The sequence below is a fragment of the Venturia canescens genome, chromosome 3 (genome assembly GCF_019457755.1).
Source record: "Venturia canescens isolate UGA chromosome 3, ASM1945775v1, whole genome shotgun sequence".
NCBI lineage: Eukaryota > Metazoa > Arthropoda > Insecta > Hymenoptera > Ichneumonidae > Venturia > Venturia canescens.
Genome location: NC_057423.1, coordinates 9,328,908 through 9,345,390, shown reverse-complemented (window position 1 = coordinate 9,345,390; position 16,483 = coordinate 9,328,908). Strand labels below are relative to the sequence as shown.

Below are 16,483 nucleotides of genomic sequence, written 5' to 3'. Positions count from 1 at the left end.
AATTCGAAAACGCTGTTCCTGAAACCTGGAAAAACAAAAGCTTGGATAAGACGGAACGAGTCGTTACAAAGATATTGTTTCATGTTCGTTCTTAGAACATAGGCTGGTGATTTTTGTTGTTTTCTACAACAATGTTCGTCCTTCATACTTCAATGTCACAGTGCTTTTTTATTGTCTTTTGCACTGCCAGAATTTATAAATAGAGCCGTTTTTTCTCACTTTGATGTTAGTTTGTTTCTGAACCCCACTTGTGAATGTTCTAACTCAGAAAAATTTGCCACGAAAAATTCTTCAATTTCCTCGTCCGATTGGTTGAGATTTGAATTGAACGCTGAAACATCTTTACGTAAGTATTGACCAAACTCATTGAAATGTTTTTCGTTCATTTGTCATCGTTCTTTAAATGCCGAGAGGTGCGTAATACATGGCTCCAAACCCCCAAAGACCCGGATTTGTCTATTTATCACAATTCACAAAGAAAGAATTATAAAAAGCGACTTGAAATTTTTATTTTCTTCTTCAGCAAACGAAAAAAACAACTTGATGAACCGCAATATTTCTACTTAAAGTTTTGTTCACACGAGAGCTGCGTAGAATCACAAAATTTCAAAGCAATTTGTTCAATACGTATCAAGATATTGTGTTCATAGATTCTAATTAGAATATCAGCAATAGAATAGTGATTCACCTTCCATTTGCTATGTCTGGTCCATGGAGTGACGACCCTTCAACTTTTCAGTTTCCTCGAACAAAACTCGCGGAGCCGACTCTTTCTCCCTGGCATGGAAATTGATTTTTCGAAATAATTTTACAGGTTGACGGTATTCACGAATACTAAGATGGATCGGGCAGCTTTCAAAGAAGAATTATCACGCCGCCTTGCAAAGCGCTCGCAGGGTTTTCCGGAAGGGAATGCCCAGCCAACCGTAAGGATTGCCATCTTTCATAAGTAATATAATAAAATAAACATGCGAAAAAGTTGTGTTGGTAAAATGGGAACAAATCGGATACGAAGACAAAATTGACATTGAAAAATTCCATTACTAATAATTGAAACGACATTTTTTTGAATCGGATGTTGGAAAAGTCGAAACTTCGAAGTGTTTGCCATTGCTTTTTAGTCATTGCGTTTTTAAAAGCTTTCAATCTAATATAATTGCAGTCGTATTGATACCTAATTCAATGAAAAAACTGAACTAACTTTGTTTTTTTCAACGCAATCAATCAAAAGTTCAATCCATTTGATGTGCCTATTTTCAGAATTCAGTACTCATAGAAAATTCACGTTTAAGTAAGTCTTGTGATTAGAAAATGGTAAAATCTACGTTGAACAAAAGCCCTTATCGTCCGGTGATAAACGAGAAGAATATAAATAAGAATAATAGCGAAGGAGACCCGTTTCAATAATCGTCACGTGCAAACTTCGTTCCTTAAACAACATATCACTTGTGAAGGCAGAGAATATTCTAGATTTACAATTGGCAACGTTAAAAATGATTAAAGCGATGTTTGGAGTGTATTCGAGCATCTTAGTTTCGGCACGAGGCAACAAAAGATTATTGATAAAAAAAAAAACTTTGCAACGAGCGTGTATTTTGACATTGTCACGTTCGAATATTGATGATTATGGAAGTTCATGATTCATGCTAATGTTGATTTTTTTCCGTGTACATTGAGCTCACAAAAACAGCTAATTAATCACGGATTTCAATGCCAATTGTTCCTTAAAATTAATGACGTTTTTGAATACACTAATTGGGGAATAGAGCTGTTTAATTCGACATAGTGATGTCAATAATAAGAGTCGTTGGCAAAATGATAAGTTTCGAAGCACATTCAAAAGTAAAAAACTTTCAGAGCGTTTATTAGAACGTAGGCGCATTTTGGATTAAAGATATTTCCTGTTGAGGGAGAACCAAGATTAAAATTATAAAAAATTATAATTTACTTATCACAGAATCACTTCAGAGTAGAGATAATCGGGAGTAGAGTTGATTCGGAACAAAGATTATAAAATAGAGTTATTCGAGAAAAGAGAATACGAGAAATGTACATTCCGGTTCTTGTATTTTACTAGGAGATGATGACGGAATGTCACGGCGAGATTTCTTGAATAAAAATGTGTAAGATTTTCGTTTCAGCCGTCTACTTCAAAGGATGTTTTTCGATCGCCGAACCCGCAACGGAAAAACACAAGAACATTCCAAATAGATAACCGTAAACACGAGTTCGGAAGGATCAGACTCAAGACCGGATGGGTAAAATGTCCCGTGTGCAAAATAAAGTACGTATCCTTGGAAAATAATTGAGAACGTTCTACGATTCACTGCTGGCAACAGCATTTTTCCTTTATTCATTCTTCATTGTGTATACATTATTTATTTTTCTATCGCAGCATACATTTTGGTAAGGTGGCATGGCGTTGCGTCAATTGTCATGCAATAGTTCATGAACGGTGTCAGGGATATCTTCCACTTCCTTGTGCGCCAGTAGGGCCTAGGCGTAGAACGACAAGCAAACCGGTACTTATTCATTTTTCAGTGAAATATCAAAACACACCGTCTTATCATTGATCATTTTTCATTCGATACAAATGCATGTATTATAGATTTTTTCATTTCTTTTTCCGTATATCTCTTTGACAATATTTTCCGCACTCTTTTTCTTTAAGTCTCAAGAAATTTTAATATACAAAAAATTTCATAGAGCGCTTTATTTTAGCGTATGTAAGATTATGTTCCTGATATTTCAACCTTATGTAGATGGTTTGTTTTCCATCGCCTCAATTTTTTTGTGAAAAATTGTGGTCTCAGTTCACATCATCTCAGTCTTCGATTAAACGTGGTAGTAACAAATTCTCTCCATTGGATTTGAACGGCAAGCGCAAACACAAAATTCCAGTTTAAACGAACCCTGAAGGAAATACAATGATTTGTAATATTTTTTAATTTGCGCGACATCGCAAGTATTTATAACTGTTACCGGAACGTGTCATTTGGACCGCAGTCAACTGCCCGACTAGCGAAAGCTACAGTTACATTTTGAGAAAATACGGCCCGACCCAAATGAAATCTTACAATTGAGAACAAGAATGCAGGCGGAGATGTAGACGTTAAGTTAAAATTAATTATACAATTGAAAAAAATATGATTACAGGGAAAGATTGCCGATTATGCACCAACAGTACCACCAATGATACCACCTCTGATCATCCACTGTATAAACGCGGTTGAATTACGTGGTATGACCGAACTAGGTTTGTACAGACTGAGTGGTAACAAAGATAGATACGAATTTTTGATTCAGCAATTCCTCAAGAATGATGGAGCTCTAGATTTGAGTGAATACGATATACCCACGATCACCTCTGCATTAAAACAATTTTTGAGATCATTGAGCGAGCCACTGGTCACTTATGCTCTCCGAGATACTTTTATTGAGGCAGCTATGCTGCCTGATGCAAGAGATCGAGACGTAGAGCTTGGTTCTGTAGTAATGCAGCTTCCACAGGCGAATCTTGACACCCTCGCTTACCTTATGCTGCATTTACAACGCGTTTCTGAGTCGGAAGAATGCAAAATGCCCAAAAGCAATCTCGCCAAGGTTTTCGGTCCTACGCTGGTTGGTCACAGTACTGGAAATCTCACTCCACAGTCATTGATAGACGAACCGAAGTATCAAGCTGCGGTTAGTGTCTTATTAAAGTTTTACCATTTCGATTATTACCTTTGGTGGATATTTTTTGATATCATTTCATCCGCAGGTTGTCGAAGCTTTGCTGAATATGCCCGAGGAGTTTTGGGCCAAGTTCATTGATCCTCGCAAGCTTCAACAAAGGAGACTGAGTGAATTGACTAGGTCGCAATCATCCACGCAGCTTTCTCAGCTTTCTCGGCGACCGAATCTTCAAGGTTTATCCGGGAGGTACGTTTAATTTATTTTGGATACTTTCCGTAGTTTTCTCGTACACATTTTTATAGTTTTCAAGATATTATTCTACCGAATTCCCTTCGGTTAGGGATTCGATGAAAACCTGGGTACATTGGAGATAAGACGAATAATGATTCCCAATAAAGACAGTCCTACAGCAATTGATAAGTAGTTTGGAAGGGGGAAAGTTACAGAGCTATTCGACAGTGGCTGTTCAGCTGCATAACGTGCATGACTTTTTTCCTGAATTTCACTAATTTAAAAATTGTTTGGGATTTCTGAATGAGGAAAAAACACCAAAGATTCTTTTGTGTCAAAGCTCAACACCACCTTCAAGAAGGTCCTAAAGCAGGGAAAAATATTGTACATATTTGATTATATCGGAAATCATATTTATATTTTTATGATTTGCAGTCATGCTTTAACGCCGTTATCTCGTCCTACCGAAGCAGCGTTCAAGAAGAGATCATCATCGGATCCTGAAGATTTATCCCGGTACGGAAACGAGGAAATTGATCAAGATGATCCTGTATATGAAAATGTAAACCTACGTTCACAAACAGTGAATCAAGGTCAACCTGAACTTCTATATGCGAGTCTAGACCTACCCGTCACAAATAGAACGATTAAAAATCAACGTAATCCTGCACATGCAGCTCGTACCCCATGGGCAAACAGAAGGTTTCAACAAGATGAAGATGAACCTCTATATGCAAGTATAATGCCAACCTCAAATGATAACTTGTACGAAGATGAACCTATACATGGAGAGGTATTCGTAGGCCCAAATGGTGAAATGTATCATAAAAATGTTAGTTTTTAACCTTATTTGTAAAATGGGAACCATCGTGTGACTCCGCAAATTAACTCGGAATGAGAGTTCACATTTGATATACATAATTATAGAAAAGCTCAGGCAGGGACTGGCTTAGATCAGTTAAATATTTGGCTACCAATGGTCAGGGTAACTTTTGTGAATTCCCATTTCTTTAGTATTGCGTAGAATTAACATTCTTCTCTTAGTTCAAAGGTGTATTCTTTTTTAAAATAATTTCTTTTAAAATAATTTAAATTTTAATAACTTAAATTTAATTTTAAAATAATTCTAATTAAAATAATTTCAAATTATTAAGAAAGAATTAAAATAGAATTAAAAAAGAATCATTAGAATAAGAAAAGAAAAAACGGACAGTTGTTCCACGATGTTACAACATTAGAAATTCATCAAAAAATGATCGCTTTTTGAATAACAGAAAAAATTGAAGCGACTAACACAGTGAAAAGGAAAGGATTCTCACTTAAGCCAGACGAAATTTTTTGAAATTAACTTACGAATAATCTCGAACGGGCAGTATGTCTCTAACTCGACACTGGACAACTTTCAAACAAACATACTTCCAAACAAAAGTACGAGTCAAAACAAAGATCTAAGTTCCATTATCGATTAGTTTCGCTCTGCCTTTCCGGTAATTATATCGAAATTTGAATACAAAAAAATCATGATATTTTTCGAGAATTCGTAGCCGAAAGTCATGTTTGGATTAAAATTTGAGAAAAATCAGTTGAGCCGCTGTTAGTGAGCTCTTTTAGAGATAAACAAATCAGCATAATTAAAGTGAACATTTTAGACGTGGGCATTGGTAGCGACGAATAATATTTCATAAGTTTATAGGTTATTATGGATACACATATTTATATATGTTGATAGCGATAACTAAATAGAATATAACTTCCTGTATCGGTCGGGTTTTCCACAGTTTCCCTTGGCCCTCGTGCAAATGCAATACAGAATTACATAGTAGAAGGTGGCTGTGGGCAACACCTTGGGGGATCTCCCAAAAATGTTAAAAATTAGGAAATATAAAACGGTTGTAGTGGGGAATAGCGGGTTCATAGTAATGCGATGGGATGCAATGTAAAGCTGCGAGTGTATATGCAAGAATAATAAAAAGCATGAAAATATAAAAAGGAGTAAAAAAAAGTATTTATAAATCGTTGTTTTTGAGCCGTGCAACTGTCAGTTCGTTATCTAATGGCGATTTATAAGGTATGATATAACTGACCCCGCATTCACCTGAGGTGCGGATTGAATAAACGCGATATCTTATTAAGCTCGATGGTTTTGTTGTCCGCAGTAGCAACAACGAATCTCTGCGAATCGACTTAAATTCGTATCGATTCTTGATTGAAGTTTAAAACTCACTTTTTGCACCTACTCCATCCTCTCTTGTCGCATTAAGCTAGCGCAGAGATTCGCGCCATCAAACGAACAACCATACGACTCACAAAAATTACCACTGAAACTTATAAGCGAGCAAGGAAAATCATCCTAATCACCGTTACAAGATTGATGCCGGTATGCCAATCATCTATTGTCCAAATATTGGGCTTAAAATAGTCGAGAAATCTACAGAGGTCTTTTATCGAGCTTAGTGAATATCAAGATGGAGATCTTTCACGAAACTTTGTAATTCGAAAAATCCAACGGCCCTTTTCAAGGCCACTAGATCGTTTTAACGTGAAGGGCTCAAATTTATAATCACACGAAAATTGACATGGTGCGTATCCCTTGAATCGTCAACACGGATACAAAAAATGCAAATGAGTGCGACACGTGGCATAAAATTATTATTGTACAGTTAATTTTGGATTGAATAAATTAACGATAGTTGAATTATCGAGAACTAATACTGTAGAGTTCTATAACAATTGAATACTCTATCATTTCGATTGAAATTCGAGAATGCTATTCGAGGAACTTGCGACATCGATGAAAAAACAAAAGCGAGGTTAAGGCGGTACGAGTCATCACAAAAGTATTGTTTCCTGTGCATTCTTGGAACTTTTAATTATAAATTAAGTATCGATAATCGAGTCATCGGTAACTAACACCGTGTAGTTGAATAATAATTACATAATTCGTCATCACAATTGAAATTCGAAAACGCTGTTCCTGGAACCTGGAAAAACAAAAGCTCGGATAAGACGGAACGAGTCGTTACAAAGATATTGTTTCATGTTCGTTCTTAGAACATAGGCTGGTGATTTTTGTTGTTTTCTACAACAATGTTCGTCCTTCATACTTCAATGTCACAGTGCTTTTTTATTGTCTTTTGCACTGCCAGAATTTATAAATAGAGCCGTTTTTTCTCACTTTGATGTTAGTTTGTTTTTGAACCCCACTTGTGAATGTTCTAACTCAGAAAAATTTGCCACGAAAAATTCTTCAATTTCCTCGTCCGATTGGTTGAGATTTGAATTGAACGCTGAAACATCTTTACGTAAGTATTGACCAAACTCATTGAAATGTTTTTCGTTCATTTGTCATCGTTCTTTAAATGCCGAGAGGTGCGTAATACATGGCTCCAAACCCCCAAAGACTCGGATTTGTCTATTTATCACAATTCAGAAAGAAAGAATTATAAAAAGCGACTTGAAATTTTTATTTTCTTCTTCAGCAAACGAAAAAAACAACTTGATGAACCGCAATATTTCTACTTAAAGTTTTGTTCACACGAGAGCTGCGTAGAATCACAAAATTTCAAAGCAATTTGTTCAATACGTATCAAGATATTGTGTTCATAGATTCTAATTAGAATATCAGCAATAGAATAGTGATTCACCTTCCATTTGCTATGTCTGGTCCATGGAGTGACGACCCTTCAACTTTTCAGTTTCCTCGAACAAAACTCGCGGAGCCGACTCTTTCTCCCTGGCATGGAAATTGATTTTTCGAAATAATTTTACAGGTTGACGGTATTCACGAATACTAAGATGGATCGGGCAGCTTTCAAAGAAGAATTATCACGCCGCCTTGCAAAGCGCTCGCAGGGTTTTCCGGAAGGGAATGCCCAGCCAACCGTAAGGATTGCCACCTTTCATAATAAGTAATATAATAAAATAAACATGCGAAAAAGTTGTGTTGGTAAAATGGGAACAAATCGGATACGAAGACAAAATTGACATTGAAAAATTCCATTACTAATAATTGAAACGACATTTTTTTGAATCGGATGTTGGAAAAGTCGAAACTTCGAAGTGTTTGCCATTGCTTTTTATTCATTGCGTTTTTAAAAGCTTTCAATCTAATATAATTGCAGTCGTATTGATACCTAATTCAATGAAAAAACTGAACTAACTTTGTTTTTTTCAACGCAATCAATCAAAAGTTCAATCCATTTGATGTGCCTATTTTCAGAATTCAGTACTCATAGAAAATTCACGTTTAAGTAAGTCTTGTGATTAGAAAATGGTAAAATCTACGTTGAACAAAAGCCCTTATCGTCCGGTGATAAACGAGAAGAATATAAATAAGAATAATAGCGAAGGAGACCCGTTTCAATAATCGTCACGTACAAACTTCGTTCCTTAAACAACATATCACTTGTGAAGGCAGAGAATATTCTAGATTTACAATTGGCAACGTTAAAAATGATTAAAGCGATGTTTGTAGTGTATTCGAGCATCTTAGTTTCGGCACGAGGCAACAAAAGATTATTGATAAAAAAAAAACTTTGCAACGAGCGTGTATTTTGACATTGTCACGTTCGAATATTGATGATTATGGAAGTTCATGATTCATGCTAATGTTCATTTTTTTTCCGTGTATATTGAGCTCACAAAACCAGATCACCGATTTCAATGCCAATCGTTATTCCTAACGAATAATCAAGTTTTTGAATACACTGCGATTCCGGAATGGAGTTGTTCCACTGTAGTGATCTCAATCTAAGATGAGAGCTATTTACAAAAAGAAATGTTTCGAAGCACATTCAAGAAAAGAAACCTTTCAGAATGGCTACTAAAGTTAAGGCATATTCTAGATTCAAAATATATCCCTTGCTCAAAAAAATTCAAGATTAAAATTATAAAACAATAAAGTTCACTCATCACAAAATCATTTCACGGTAGAGATAATTGGGAGTAAAGTTGATTTGAAATAATGATTACAAAATAATATTATTGGAGGAAAGAGAATACAAGAACTGACGATTTCGGTTCTCGTATTGTACTGGGACATGGTGACAGAATGTCATTACAAGTTTTCTTGAATAGAAATGTGTATCAAATTTTTGTTTCAGCCGACTAGTTCAAGCGGTTTATTTCGATCGCCAAACCCGCAACGGAAAAACACATCCGAAACAAATAGTTGTAATCACGAGTTCAAAGAGTATAGAGCTTTCTTGAAATCGGCAAACTGCTCCGTCTGCAGTAAAAAGTACGCACTGTTTGAAAAGAATTGAGAACGATCGATGTTTCATTGGCAACGGCATTTTTCCTTATTCATTCTTATTTGTGTATATTATTTTTTTTCTTTCGTAGAATAAATGCTCGTGAGCAGGCATGGCGTTGCAGCAAATGTCAAACAATAGTCCATGAGTACTGCGAGAAGCCAATAGAGGAGGGAAACTATAGAGAATGGGTACTTATTCAGTTTTCAGTGATATATATCAAAACACATCGTTTTATCGTTGATCATTTTTCATTCGATACATATGCATTTGTTATAGAATTTTTAATTTTTTTTCCGGATATCTGTTTGATACTATTTTCTGCACATTTTTTCTTTCAGCCTTTAGAAATTTTAATATGAGATATTTTCATTGATTACTTCATATTAGCGTCTCTAAAATTCTGATTCTGACATTTCAACTAAATGTTACTCTAATTATATCTGACAACATCGTTTGATATTTTATCTCCTCAGTTTATTTATGAAAAGTTCTGGTTTTAGTATTTTTTTACATTACCTCCGTCTCCGATTGAAAGTATTGAAAAACAAATCTTTCCACTGGATTTAAATGACAAGCGCAAGCTCAGAATTTCAGTTCAGTTCGAACCCTGAAGGAATTTTAATGATTTGTAATATATCTAAACTTGAATGACAGTTCGAAGCCTGACGCAATACAAAGGAAATACGAGATGACGTTTCAATCGCGATGTTGCAAATATTAATAATTGTTACCGGATCGCATTATTTGGACCGTAGTTAACTGCCTGAATAGCGAAAGCCACAGTTACATTTCGAGAAAAAACGGCTAGACCGAAACATTTTTACGAAATGAAATCTTACATTTGAGAACAAGGATGCAGCGGATGTAAACGATAAAAGTCTTAAACTGCACCGTTTAGTAAAATTGGTTATACTATTTAGAAGATATTATTACAGGGAACGATTTCCGATTATGCGCCGGTAGAGCCACCAATGATACCGTCTCTGATCGTCGCTTATGTAAACGCGGTTGAAGCAGATGGTTTGACTGTTAGAGGTTTGTACAAAGTGCCTGGTCCGACCAGGAGATCCGAATTTCTGGTTGAGCAATTCCGCAGGAATGAAGAAGCTCCAAGTTTGATTGGATTTAATGTTCACGAGATCACGTACGCATTAAAAAGAATTTTGAGATCGTTGAGCGAGCCACTGGTCACTGATGCTCTCCGAGATAACTTTATTGATGCAGTTACGCGGTATAATGCAGCCGAACGAGCCGAAGAGCTTGCTCTCATAGTATTGAAGCTTCCACAAGCGAATCGTGACACTCTCGCGTTCCTTATGATTCATTTACAACTCGTTTCTGGATCTAAAAATTGCAAAATGAATAAAAAAAATCTTGCCAGGATATTTGGTCCTGTGCTGGTTTTTGACAGTACTCAAAATTCCCGTTCACAGTCAGATCGAGAAAAAGCGTTGGAGGAAATTGAGGTTAGTGTCTTATTGATGTTTTTTCATTTGGATTATTATTTTTTAAGGATATTTTTCAGTACCGTTTCATCCGCAGGTTGTCGAAAGTTTGCTGAATATACCCGCGGAGATTTGGGCCCCCTACGCTGATTTTGAGAGGCTTAGCCGAAGGATAATGAGTGCAGTATCTAGGTCGCATGATGAGTATTCAGGTCTCATGACCTTACCAGTAAATAGAGCGGTTCAAGACGAAGATGATCAAGATGATCAAGTTGAATCTCTATATGAAAATCCGACCTCACTCTCACAAAGAATGATTCAAGATCAAGATGCTCCTTTATATGCAACTGTAATTCCACGCTCACAAAGAATGATTCAAGATCAAGATGCTCCTTTATATGCAACTGTAATTCCACGCTCACAAAGAATGATTCAAGATCAAGATGATTCTGTATATGAAAATGTAAACCGACGTTCACAAAGAATGAATCAAGATCAAGATGCTCCTTTATATGCAACTGTGATTCCACGCTCACAAAGAACGATTCAAGATCAAGATGATTCTGTATATCAAAATGTAAACCAACGTTCGCAACATCAACGTAAACCTGCACATGCAGCTCGTACCCCACACGCAAACAGAAGGTTTCAATAAAATGAAGATGAACCTATACATGGAGAGGTATTCGTAGGCCCAAATGGTGACATGTATCATAAAAATGTTAATTTTTAACCTTATTTGTAAAATGGGAACCATCGTGTGACTCCGCAAATTAACTCGGAATGAGAGTTCACATTTGATATACATAATTATAGAAAAGCTCAGGCAGGGACTGGCTTAGATCAGTTAAATATTTGGCTACCAATGGTCAGGGTAACGTTTGTGAGTTCCCATTTCTTTAGTATTGCGTAGAATTAACATTCTTCTCTTAGTTCAAAAGTGTATTCTTTTTTAAAATAATTTCTTTTAAAATAATTTAAATTTATAACTTAATAACTTAAATTTAATTTTAAAATAATTCTAATTAAAATAATTTCAAATTATTAAGAACGAATTAAAATAGAATTAAAAAAGAATCATTAGAATAAGAAAAGAAAAAACGGACAGTTGTTCCACGATGTTACAACATTAGAAATTCATCAAAAAATGATCGCTTTTTGAATAACAGAAAAAATTGAAGCGACTAACACAGTGAAAAGGAAAGGATTCTCACTTAAGCCAGACGAAATTTTTTGAAATTAACTTACGAATAATCTCGAACGGGCAGTATGTCTCTAACTCGACACTGGACAACTTTCAAACAAACATACTTCCAAACAAAAGTACGAGTCAAAACAAAGATCTAAGTTCCATTATCGATTAGTTTCGCTCTGCCTTTCCGGTAATTATATCGAAATTTGAATACAAAAAAATCATGATATTTTTCGAGAATTCGTAGCCGAAAGTCATGTTTGGATTAAAATTTGAAAAAAATCAGTTGAGCCGCTGTTAGTGAGCTCTTTTAGAGATAAAGAAATCAGCATAATTAAAGTGAACATTTTAGACGTGGGCATTGGTAGCGACGAATAATATTTCATAAGTTTATAGGTTATTATGGATACACATATTTATATATGTTGATAGCGATAATTAAATAGAACATAACTTCCTGTATCGGTCGGGTTTTCCACAGTTTCCCTTGGCCCTCGTGCAAATGCAATACAGAATTACATAGTAGAAGGTGGCTGTGGACAACACCTTGGGGGATCTCCCAAAAATGTTAAAAATTAGGAAATATAAAACGGTTGTAGTGGGGAATAGCGGGTTCATAGTAATGCGATGGAATGCAATGTGAAGTTTCGAGTGTATATGCAAGAATAATAAAGAGCCAGAAAATATAAAATGGAGAAAAAAAAGTATTTATACATCGTTGTTTTTGAGCCGTGCATCTTCTCGCTCGTTATCTAATGGCGGCCTCATACAGTATGATAATTGACCGCATTCACCTGAGGCGCGGACTGAATAGACGCGATCTTATTAAGCCCGATGGTTTGTTGTTCGCAGTAGCAACAACGAACCTCTACGAATCGACGTTATGTATCGATTCTTGATTAAAATTCGCCCTTCGGCAACCGGCTCATTACGCCTACACCGCGTGTCTTCTCCCCCTTGAACTCGCCTCGTACGAGCTCCGGGGCCCTGACCTTCGTCACGCATCTAGTAAAATTGACGTCGACTACTCAGAGGCCCATGCTAAAATGAAATAAAAGCTCCAGAAATAACACTCACTTAAGGCCACACTAATTTTGGAAGAAAAATTACCTCGTGAAGAACGACCGATTATTAATGACTCTCATCGTCTGCTACTCATTCGCCAATGGCCTCGGCAGCGAGAGAAAAATACAAAATCGATTAGATGCTCTTCGAACATCGCTTGAAATTTCTTCGACAACAAAGTTCACAAACTAATTCATTTCTTTTCTTTCCATTATATTTTAATAATTCATCTGTTTTTTTTTTATGCTGAGTGAAAATTCTTAGGAAATTGAATGAAAGACAAAGGAGACGAAAGGATTTGGTCGAATATTCCGGAATAAAAATATCAGCACTAAATTAAAAAATCGAGAAAAAAATCGCGAATCGTATAAACTGGCGGTTTGTCAAATTTTGAAATAAATCAATCCACTGTTTCCTGAATATTGTCTGGAGTCAATATTTCGACTCTTATGAGTGAAAATGATTGAACAACGCTCGAGATCTCCGGTTCGTAGTTAGAGTGGGCGTCGTAACCTGGACGTTATAACAGAATAGCGATCTAATTCTCAAAAAAATTAAAAGAGCAAAACAAAAGCGCGCATTGTGTAGCAGAGAATGAACTTTCGATCAGATCGTTGCGGCGTTCAACTCATTAAGGCAACACGTTAAAGTTTCTACGAAGTTTACGTATACATTCGTATCCTTTTAGCTCGTACACGCTTTTGTGAATATTGTTGAGCTTCTTGGTGCTAGAAACAAGCTCTTTCCCAACCTTTTCGAACTGATCGGGTTACATGCTGTCGAGAAAAGGCGTGGGCGATCTTTACACGCCCATAATTATCTCGGGAACATACAAAAACGAAATATTCGTTCAACGATATTTATTCGAGTCCAGAAACTGCCATTTCGTGTGGCTCGAAACTACATTTCTCGCCGTTCTCGACAGGAAAAAACTTGCGAGATTCTCCTGAAATTACCTTTTTCTTTTGTTATTATAAGTAATTGTTATTCAAAGTATATATTAGGTCAATATCATCCAGGTTTGAAATATCATTGAAATATTGAAAGAACCGAAAGTCTGTTTTCTTCGACAGAATCATTTATTTACATTTTAATGGTCTATTATATTTGTTTTATTTACGATACAAAGATTAACGACGAAAATGATATCTGAAAGTACGCCCACCTCCTGAAATTCGAAAGTATCGTACAGACTCGGAAGCTGCAAAGCCTCGAATAGCCCTTGCAAAAGCGCAGCTGGATATATAAATTCATGATGAGCTCAGCCTCGCCCAGAACTTATGAGACGTTTTACGAATGGAAGCCGATTCGCTCGAGGGTCCAATCATCGAGATATCGCCCTTAGTCGCTTTCTCTCTTTTTCTTTTCTTTCCAAAGCATTTCTTCGTTTCCAAGGGATAATAAATTAAAAATTACACCTACGCAATACACAGGGACTTTCGGCATTGGAGCAATCGCTATTTCCTTCTCAAAAGATGAATGTTCCACGTCGATATATTCGGTGCGGTGTCACTAAACGAAACGCATTGCGGAGCACTTGCTTCGACGGAAAAACGAACATTATTTTTTTTTTCACGAAATAATTGGTCAGCCTGAATTAATCGATAATCGAATATTATACGGCTCAATTAAAACTTCGTATCAAAGTGCTTCGTTTCGATGAGCTCAATAATATATTTGTTAACACCAATTAAACACTATTTATCGCTCGGTATATAAGCGCATTCATATCTTATCCAACGTTGTAGCGCGCGGATTTTCTGGAATGTTAAAAGCTTCGGTTGACCGCGCCAGTCCCAACGGTAATAATCTAATAAATCCGTAAACCGTAATGTCGTGCTCTCGTTTCGACGTTTTTCGTTCGCTGCTCGGTCGTGCTCCGACGAAAATTTCAATTTGGTTATCGAATTGGAGAGAGAAAGAGAGAGAGAACAAGAGAACGAGAGAGATGCTCGATTTCGAAGGGCATTCACGTATCGTTGTTTACGATTGAACGAGACCGAAATTTATGAAAATTATTCGTATTGAATGCCCACCATTTTACGTATTCAAGCAAGCCTGCATAATGACTATACGTATATTTTGTGTATATGCTTACGAACCGGACCCTAAATTGTCGTCAGTTCTGGATTTGGCCGGCTCTCGATTCCCGTCCATTGTTCGATTTCGTCCAACGTCCCGATGTCGTTGTCTCTCTGCAATATTTTTAATAGCGTGCGGGCCACCAAAACCCGTTGAAAAACTGCCGAGAAACAGTTTTTTTCCAAATTTTAATGAAATTGCAATTTTTTCCATTCGTTCTCGAAATTCAAATTCTTTTGAAACATTGTATTTTTTTATATGTTTTATTGGAAATATAATGCAGGAGATTCCATCCGTATTATTGTGGGCAGAAGAAACTGATGAAGCTATATTTTCTTAAATTCTGAAGGAACTCGATTACAACTGTCAGCGGGTTAAACTGATTTCGAAATCTTCGAGTTTGGACTCCAATTTAGAGTTCGACTTTTGTGGCTTCTCTCCTCATTTTCTGTATCTTTACATTTTTTCTGGCTTCCCGGATGCAATGAAACGCGTGCGGGCGTGCCATCGTGTTTCTTCAAACCACCAATTATGCGAAATTGAAAATAAACTTGCAAGGTCTGTACTCGACGTAAAACTGTTACCTGAGGCATTATACTGCAAACGTTTTTCAACTCGTATTAATCCACTCGGAAGTTTCCCGAAAGAGGATCGCGTTCGGTTCCAACTCCGAATTCCATAATTCGCATGAACGAACGCGAAACAGAAATTTGAACAGCAAAAAACTACGATATTACTTCTCAAAACAATAATTGTAATGTTACGAAAATGTTTCCCCAGCGAAAATGTTGCCGCGGATAAAAAACGGTCGAGGAATACTTGTCAATCACTTTATCGTAGTCCGAGAAAAAGATTTTTGCGTTCCAATTGTTTCCAAAAATAATTCCAGGACGTCGCAAGAATTTCTAATTCATTGCTACTTCTGCATATTTCGCGAGGATTATTTTCGACGAGGAGCTAAGAAAAGTTCCGTATTTCGTTGAGTTTGAAAATTGGCTCGCGTGAATTCCGGTCCAATTAACCTCCGAGCACAAAGTCGCGAGTGACTTTTAACTTTGTTTCCTTTCATTCGGACTTTTATGCGTTTCGTAATGCATTGAAGCCGGAGGATTTCGTTGGCTGATTCGCGCGGTTACGCGCCTCGTTGGTCGGGCCGACGAACACACGCGGATACTCTTCGCCCTTCTCGCGTGCTGCGAGAGCAGAGATAGCGCTAATGGTACTCGCTGAGTTACGCGTTTCCATTGGGAGAGGGCGCGCCGGTGACGCAACTTTGCCGCACGAAGCGGTCGTCCCTCGTTGATCTTTTTTCGTCAGATTTTAAGGGCTTCCAAGCTGGGAGTACGGAATAAACATTTTGCCTGCTTCTCTCTTTTTTCCGCTCTTACCATTTCTCGTTATCTTTCTCCCTTTACGAGAATAAAACTTGGGACACAATCAGCGCTCCGGAAGAGCTATGCTCTTTCCTTACTTGGACTCTTGATGGCGCTAGGTCTGCCCATCGGTGGATTGCGCCTCGCCACCTGCTGCGAGTA

At 36.9% G+C, this 16,483-nt stretch overlaps 2 protein-coding genes across 3 annotated transcripts; both read left to right on the top strand.

Annotated features, from left to right (window-relative positions):
- Positions 1 to 206: 206 nt before the first annotated feature.
- On the top strand, positions 207 to 5,914 carry LOC122407677 (rac GTPase-activating protein 1-like). The gene is made up of 7 exons (NM_001414544.1): positions 207 to 346; positions 815 to 926; positions 2,142 to 2,284; positions 2,396 to 2,522; positions 3,157 to 3,687; positions 3,764 to 3,924; positions 4,345 to 5,914. Exons 2-7 carry the CDS (start codon positions 840 to 842, stop codon positions 4,751 to 4,753), a joined length of 1,458 nt encoding a protein of 485 aa, NP_001401473.1. The 5' UTR covers positions 207 to 346; positions 815 to 839; the 3' UTR covers positions 4,754 to 5,914.
- A 1,150-nt stretch (positions 5,915 to 7,064) lies between these two features.
- On the top strand, positions 7,065 to 12,508 carry LOC122407679 (rac GTPase-activating protein 1-like). Of its 2 annotated transcripts, NM_001414634.1 has the most exons (7): positions 7,065 to 7,211; positions 7,680 to 7,791; positions 9,012 to 9,148; positions 9,253 to 9,352; positions 10,100 to 10,630; positions 10,707 to 10,932; positions 10,990 to 12,508. In NM_001414634.1, exons 2-7 carry the CDS (start codon positions 7,705 to 7,707, stop codon positions 11,262 to 11,264), a joined length of 1,356 nt encoding a protein of 451 aa, NP_001401563.1. In that variant the 5' UTR covers positions 7,065 to 7,211; positions 7,680 to 7,704; the 3' UTR covers positions 11,265 to 12,508. The 2 variants fall into 2 exon arrangements, with proteins under 2 accessions (NP_001401563.1, XP_043269970.1); XM_043414035.1 differs by having other exon boundaries at positions 10,707 to 12,508.
- The last annotated feature ends 3,975 nt before the right edge of the window (positions 12,509 to 16,483 follow it).